Source organism: Pteropus alecto, unplaced genomic scaffold, assembly GCF_000325575.1.
Source record: "Pteropus alecto unplaced genomic scaffold, ASM32557v1 scaffold224, whole genome shotgun sequence".
Classification (NCBI taxonomy): domain Eukaryota; kingdom Metazoa; phylum Chordata; class Mammalia; order Chiroptera; family Pteropodidae; genus Pteropus; species Pteropus alecto.
Window position 1 is genome coordinate 4,019,531 of NW_006436289.1, and position 8,043 is coordinate 4,027,573.

General features: G+C 35.8%; 1 protein-coding gene and 1 pseudogene across 3 annotated transcripts in view; one reads left to right on the forward strand and one right to left on the reverse strand.

Annotated features, from left to right (window-relative positions):
* Positions 1-8,043, forward strand: part of USP28 (ubiquitin specific peptidase 28) — a 40,437-nt gene that overhangs the window by 22,523 nt on the left and 9,871 nt on the right. For all 3 annotated transcript variants that reach the window (XM_006912799.3, XM_006912800.3, XM_025047471.1), the window contains exons 13-16: positions 1,135-1,314; positions 3,284-3,504; positions 4,381-4,451; positions 5,959-6,187. In XM_006912799.3, coding sequence (XP_006912861.1) covers positions 1,135-1,314; positions 3,284-3,504; positions 4,381-4,451; positions 5,959-6,187 — 701 coding nt within the window. The remainder of the gene's footprint in view (positions 1-1,134; positions 1,315-3,283; positions 3,505-4,380; positions 4,452-5,958; positions 6,188-8,043) is intronic.
* Positions 5,487-5,605, reverse strand: LOC112480453 (annotated as a pseudogene).

The following is an 8,043-nucleotide window of genomic DNA, read 5'->3' on the forward strand; positions in this document are numbered from 1 at the left end:
ATAAGCTATGGTAGCTGAAGTTAAGGCAACGAAATACATCTGAGGAATAGAACAGTTCTTTTAGTTTCCTCTAGCTTTATGTATTCAGCATCCTTTTCAGTGAAAACTGTAACTCCCTGTGGCAGCCAAAACCACAGGAGAAATAATTGTTCCTTTTTTAAATTAGTGAAGATGAAATGTCTCTGCTACATACCCTTTAACATGTAGTTGACTTTGAATTGCACTATACTTATTTTCCACTAGTATTTTCATTTTATAATTTCTCTTTTAATATAGAAACAATTTTCCTTCTTTCTGGTTCTTTCTTTCACTTTATTCAAAGAATAAACGTGTGAAATGATTCTATCCTTTTTAAATGGAATCCCAGGGTTATAGTTTACCTGTACCAACCAGTCTATTTTAATCTCTATAGTGAACTATATAGAATTTATTAAAGTAAATCTTTTTACTGAGTCTAACATGCTAGTAATTGAGAATATTGGGTATTGTTAAAATAATTTGTTGGTTATTTTTGGTAACATGTTTAAGATATTATTTACTAATCCCAAAGAAAACTTAATAATTTATGCTTGGCCTATGCTATTGAATGAGCATATGAATAATAAGGTACTTAGGACTCTGCAAAAGAAAGATTTGGCAGTTTTCTTAAAGTCTGACCTTTATCAACACCTACTTCCCGTTTCCAGCTTTCTTTCTCTCATTTTTTCTAATAATTGCAGAGTAATTGATCTAAAGGACAGCAAAGAAAAAAAGCCCTTGTGTTCATCGGCATTATTTTCAGATTTGAGTACTGGAACTGTTTCTGTTTTAACATAAGAAACATCATTTACTTTTATGACCAGAGCCTATATGTGATATGATATCAAAAGAAAGCATAATAGGCATGACTTTGATTTGGAACACATTTGAAATTTTTTCTGCCAGGTATAAAAAATTTAGATTGTTGGGAATTTTTACTTTTGTAATTAGAGAATTTTTGCCCTATAGCTTTTTTGAGTAACATATTAAATATTGTATAGCCTTTAGAAATAAACCTTTCCATTTACCCTTTGCACAATAATGGATAATTTTTCAGCAAGCCTCAAAATCTAAGACAGACCTAGCCAATAGTGTACCACTGTCTTTGCTGTGTAGGTATGTGAAGTACGGCTCAGGCCCAACTCGGTTCCCACTTCCGGACATGTTGAAATATGTTATTGAATTTGCTAGTACAAAACCTGCCTCAGAAAGCTCTGTGTCTCAAAGTGGCACAAGCATGACTTTACCACTTTCTTCAGTGCACCGCCCGGTTTCTGACCTGACATCCAAGGAAAGGTAATATAAAGAAATTTTTTAAAGTGTGTGTGTGTGTGTGTGTGTGTGTTGATTTAATTTGAACTATACACCATCTTTCTACCTGGTTAACACTCATCCCATATGAGCTTAAGGGCTATGAACTTTGTCTTAAAGCAGGGATGGATTTTGCCAACTATCCCTTGGGAGAGTGCTCATAATTTCTACCAGTGCACTTGTATTACCCACAGAATGGTTGGGATTATTTCAGAAGCTTCTTGAACTGTCTGCCATATCGTCGATGCTCCACCAGGGCTGCCTTGTTTTGAGCTAGATATAAGCAAGCTGCCACTCAAGGCCTTTCTCAGAGGAAACCTGCTCTTCCAAACTTCTTGTTCTGTCTGCCGAAAAGTATGCACAACTAAGTAAACATTAAAGAAAGAGAGACTTATTCATAAATAGAAAGTTTGAACATGAAAAAAACTGGCTAGAAATTGAAGAGAACAACCTAGAGGGGCTTATCTAGTGAAGAAACAGGGAGGCCAAGTCACATGAGCCCCGTAATTCTGTTCCAGCTCAGCAACATGCAACAGCCCTTGTGGCCTGGAGGAACCAATGGGGTCAGCTTGGATCAAATTTAGTGTGTGTGTGTCCTGACTAATAAAAACACTAGAACCTATTTTTAAAAAGGTTTCATTTTTATTTTTAAAAAGTCCAACCATTTCCCCATCTCTACCCCTCACACTTAACTAATATTTATTCATCTATGCATAAAGTGCATATCTGGTTAGAATATGCCAAATGTTAAGACTGAACATCTCCAGGGAGTGTGGCATGAGGCAAGGGATGGAGAATTCTTTTACTTTTTATACTCTTATCTCTGTGTTTAGATTTTTTATAGAATGTTCTCATGTTCTTTATGAAATATAAGTGGTTTTAATTTTTAAAAAGTCGTTGGCCAGTCTGTTTAATAACATAAAATAATACTGCCTACTGCCTGATATCATTAGATTTTAAAGTTACTGTGTGTGCATGTGTGTTCTGAGATTGAGATATCAGATCTCTTGCTTATGTTGGGTTTATTTTTCCACATGTGTGGGTCCTTTGGGAAGAGATTTTTGCCGTTATGTTGTATGTGTGTAACAGCAGGTGGGAGGAGTAGAGAGTGAGGGTTTATTTAAGGTAAAGCTAAAGGAAGTTTGCGTTCTTCGTTTTTGGTGTGAAGCAAACCTACGTACAATTAGAAGCTTATATTCTGGCTTGTTAGTCTATGTGCAGTTTGACAATAGTTAATTAGTAGATAAATTAGTATTTTACATAATTTATTCTCAGTTTAGGGCAATGGTGTAAAGAAGTTAACATTTATATTTTTAGAGCTAAGTATTAGATTACTTACCTGAGGCTACTAATTTTCCCTGGGTATTTAGCTAAGGAGTGGAAGAGCTGAGATTGTCTGCCTTTATGTTCTGCCCCCAAGGTGCCACCTGGTTCGTATTCCTGTGAGTTGGGTGTTCAGCCGATACTTCATTTTTCTTGCTCTGTATATTTTGTTCCTGGATTCATCTACCCATCCCACTTCAGTCAGTTACATCTGGGAAACTCTATAGTTGATTCTTCCATTCTTCCAGTTCCAGTCTTCCCTTCTTCATGTTTTCTCTTCTCTCTTTTTCATGAAAAGGCATTATTATAGGTGGTTAGAGAACATGAACCATAGATTCAAGCAGATCTAGATTTAATCCCTTTCCTGGGTGAACTTGGGTAAGTTGCTTAATTTCTCTAAACTTTAGGTTTGGAATTGGATAATAGGGATAGTAATAGAATCTGCCTCATAAGCAAGTTGTGTTAAATGAGACGATGCACATCAAGGAAAGGTTTAGCTCAGTACCTGTATGGTAACACCAACATATAGTTGTACTTTTCCACATAGCAACTTGCTTTGCAGAGCACATTAATTCATGCCAAGGTGTATTTTAGAAATTACCATATAAGCATGATTTCTGTCTTCCTTCAGTACAAGTAAAGAAAGCTCTCCTCAGGATGTTGAAAGTACCTTTTCTTCTTCTGAAGATTCTCTACACATTTCTAAGACAATGAATAAGCCACTTACATCTTTCCGGTCTCCCATGGAAATGCCTGCACACCCAGCTCCTCGAACAGTCACAGATGAGGAGATAACCTTTGTTAAGACCTGTCTTCAGAGGTGGAGGAGTGAGACTGAACAAGACATGCAAGGTCAGCTCTTTAGAATTTGTCAAGCAGTTACTCTTCGCCTTTTCCGTTTGTTTTACTATTTAGAAGTTAGGCACCTTGGGTATACTTCTGCCATTGCCATATATACTGTTGAGTTTTGGCATGGAGACCATAACTTCTTTCGTACTTTTAGTTCCCAGTAAGATTGGTTCACACACTTCGATTATACGACTATGGAAAGATCCTTCCTAGAAGCCTTCTTAACATTTCAGGAAATTCCTGGGTAGCTGAGACACTTATGATCAGCTTTGGGTAGGATTTTTCTGTATCTGCCGATTTTTTTCTTGCAATTTATCTGAACTCTGGCTTCAGTTGACCCAAACTTAGAATTTACCTTTTCTGGATTTCCACTGTTAGAAGTCTTTTCTATATGAAGTAAGCTTTACTGAAGGTTAATGAGGCAGAGAATATTTGAGCAATGCATACAATATGAAATTCAGTTATTCAACATTGTGTTCTTAAAGGATTTTTTTGGCCTCATGGTCATGTTGCTCAGACTTTTCTCCCTCCTTCCTTTCTTTTTTTCTGGGGGACATAAAAATAAAAATCCAGATTCCTACCCAGTTTATTCACAGAAATTTAGCCCTGCTTCGTTCTGCCACCTTTTTCAAGTCCTGTCTCTGGGACATTTATTTTACACCCAAGTGACCCATTAAGGCCTTTTTCTAAATAGCCTATTTCCTCTTTAACCAATTTTGGTGCCAATTATGAGATAATTTTTTAAAATCTTAATGTAATTAAGAGCGAAGCTGAAATCATCGGAACCCTGGGTACAGGTAAACAATACTCTTTGCTATATTGAAGCAGCCTATGTGATGTGGAATGAAATCATTTTAACTAAGTATTCTTTTTTAACAGATTTAAAGAATTGTATCGCAAGCACTACCCAGACTATTGAGCAGATGTACAGTGATCCTCTCCTTCGTCAGGTAGAATGCAATTGAGGGGGAAGTAGTCAAGGCATGTTTTACTGATGCTCACGGTAGATACAAAAAGAAAATTGGATAGTTTTCTTTGAAACTGAATGGAAACCTCCCTGCAATATAAGAATAAACTTAGGAAAGAAATAGGTATTGTTCTATTTCTTTATTTTAGGCTAAAAAAAGCAATATATCTTTTGCCATCAATAGAACCCGAAAGGTATTTGTTTTGATTCTGCCACATGTTTTGTTTTGCTTTTTTTTTTTTTTTTTTGATATATTAGAAAGGTTTGCTGTCAAATTAATAAAAATTTCTCATGCAATGGTAATTTAAGTAGTACAGTGGAGAAAATCTGAACTAAGGACCAGTTTATCCTTTCCAAAGTGCCGCGATCCTTTGTTTAGCAGCATGCTTTCAAGCTTTATTTCTCTAATGACTCCAAAAGGGAGGTGAGCAGGACAGAAATTCTTATTATCCACATAAATTTTTTGTTTAGAATAACATTCTGGGCATGGAGGGTAATAATGTTCCATTTAGAGTTATGACCTCTTAGTGGCCTCCACATGAACGGCAGAAGGAAAAGAGCTGTGTTTCCAGGGCTGCATGGGGGCGCAGTTCTGTCACGAAGCTGGAATGCATTGTATACATCTTGGGTGTTCTCTATTTTCTCTTTTGTATTATTTCAAGAATTTCACTACCTGTAAAAACATGCCAAGTTACTGATTAAATGTAAGTTTAATTTGATTCTATGGCTGACCTTCCTTTTTTTCCACCAGTAGTTCCTTGGCACTTAAACATTGTTTTCTTCATATTGAAAAAAGAAATGCTTTTCACATGTTGAAACAAACGAGAATGTAGTCGAAAACAAACAAGTATGTAGTTACGTAAATTATGTAGGGACCATGTGACTGATTCATAATGAAATACGCTAACTTGATTTTTGGTACCAAATAAAACAGGCATAGAACAAGACTGCCACTTAACTTGTGGACACCAAATGTGGCAAACATTTTCTCGATATGAGTAGTCAAGATGTTTTTTTTTTTTTAATGCACCTGGTCTTCCTAGGTGGCCTCCCATCCAAGTATTAACCAGGCCCGACCCTGCTTAGCTTCCGAGATCAGATGGGATCGGGAGTGTTCAGGGTGGCATGGCTGTAGAGGAGATGTTCTATTTTTAGATAAACTAAGTTTGGAATTAGGGGATAAATAGGTCTAGGTTATCTTAGATCTCAGATCTGTAATCCTAGAGTTTAGAGTTGAACGGGGCCTCAAAGAGGTCATCTAGTTCAACTGTCTGGTTTTAAAGATTCAGGAACTGAAGTAATTGGTAGATTTCAAGGTCATGTTTTTGTTAGTTCATCTTAAAACTCAGTAAGATGTTTTGATGTGAACTGTATATCAAACACAGTTTTCTGTTGTCTGCTGGTTGGGAATAATTTTGAATTTTAATAACTTAAACTTTATCAGATTACTTTGCTTAATCTAACTCAAGAATATGCCCTCTGATTTGCAGGTGCCTTATCGTTTGCATGCAGTTCTTGTTCATGAAGGACAAGCAAATGCTGGACACTACTGGGCCTACATCTATAATCAACCCCGACAAGTCTGGCTCAAGTACAATGACATCTCTGTTACTGAATCTTCCTGGGAAGAACTTGAAAGGGATTCCTATGGGGGCCTGAGAAATGTTAGTGCTTACTGTCTGATGTACATTAATGACAAGCTACCCTACTTCAATGCAGGTAAAAATATTTTAGCAGAAGCCAAAGATGAGGGGAAATCTGCACTGCTCAGGGAAGGGGAACAGTGTTGTAGTTTGTAAAAAAATTTTAAACTAGACTTTATTATAAAGTAATAATGCATTTTAAAAATACAAACAGTACAAAAGAGAATAAAAAGAAAACATAAGTTTGCTTTTCTTTTTTCATCCTTGAGCCCAACAAGTATCCATTGTTAGGTATCTTATGTAGTCTTCAAGAAATGCTCTGTGCAGATGCTAGATTTTATTTACTGACATCTTTCCCCTACCCTTTATTTTTCCCCAAATGGGATATTTTTCCATGGGATATATTATTCTGTATTTTTTTTCGTTAATCGTGTATCTTAGCAATCTACATTTTCATAAATAACACTGACTCATTCTTCTTAACAACTGCATAATAATTCCATTCCATGGAATATGTATATAATTTATGAAACCAGCCTCCCATTTATGGACTTTTAAGTTGTCTCTAGTTTTTTTCTTTTTTAGTGACATTTTTGTGCATATATTTTTGTACCCTTTGGAGAATAGCTAAATTTTACAAGTGGATTTGCCTGAATAATTTCATGGTTCTCCTAATATTACTGCTAATGCTGTGAGCAGTCATACTTACCATTTATATTGGTGCCTTACTCCTTACTGCATGCTTTCAAACTGTATTTCTCAAGCAACATAACTCTAAAAGGGAGATAGATAGGGTAGGAATTCTTATTATCCACATTTTTCAGCTGAGATTCTCTAGTTTTCCAGTCATACAGCCAATAAATAAATGGCAGGCCCACAATTCAAATTCAGTTCTGACTCCAGGTTCTGTGCTGTTTTCCATTTATATTATTCTTTCTTTCATCCTTTCACATCTTCTCTGAGGCCTTATGGCCATCATTTCACATCTAAGATCATAGAAGTTTTTTTTTCTTTTATTACTCATACTTTTCAATGTTGCATAGATAAGAGGACACATGGACATATTGTCCAGGCAGCAAGTTGTCTTTCTGATTTTGCTAGTGAGATTAGGGGATGGAAAGCATGATCACTTGATAATAATTGATCGTCATACTTGCATATTTGCAATATGAAAGGAACAGCTGCTTGTGGAAGTTATTGTACTAATGACTCTACTGGCTGTTGTTAGTATATAGGAGCCTTGATATTACATGTATGGTTCATCTTTACAGAAACAAACAAGTGGAAACTCATTTGCTTACTGCAAAGACTAGTTAATGGCATCTAGTAGGTGGATGTGTTGTTCTGCTGTAGGTTTTTTATTGTTGGTAAGAACAAAAAAAGGGTTAGAAATGAAATTTAGTAAACATTGATATCCTGTCATTTTTCATCATAGCTTTTAATGAACCAAGTATTATTGACCATCAAACTGTTGTATCAAATTGCTTTCTGAAAGCATTTAATTATGTGAAACTTGAGGCAGTATGAATGTCTTGGAATTCATCTCTAACCGTCTTGAGATGGATATTCTTATCAATAATGACAGAACTATTTAGCTTGAAATTTTCATTTGATGTAATGATTTTCTGAATTTCCAAGAAATATTTGGTCCATTTTTGCTACTTTGCCAATGTTTGGCCTCTATTCTAAATCCTTACTACCATTCATTCATTCAATTACCAGATATTTAGTGTGTTCCTACCTGCCAGATACTGTTACTGGTATGCTGTGACTGTTGGCCTTATTTTGTCAGTACTTCTGATGGATTATGTATGTATATGTATGTATGTATATATTTTTCATTAGGAGTAAGAAGAAAGACAAAGTTTCTTTCTTTCTTTCTCTTTCCTTTCTTGCCTTGCCTTTCCTTTCCTTTTCCCTCCCTCCCTCCCT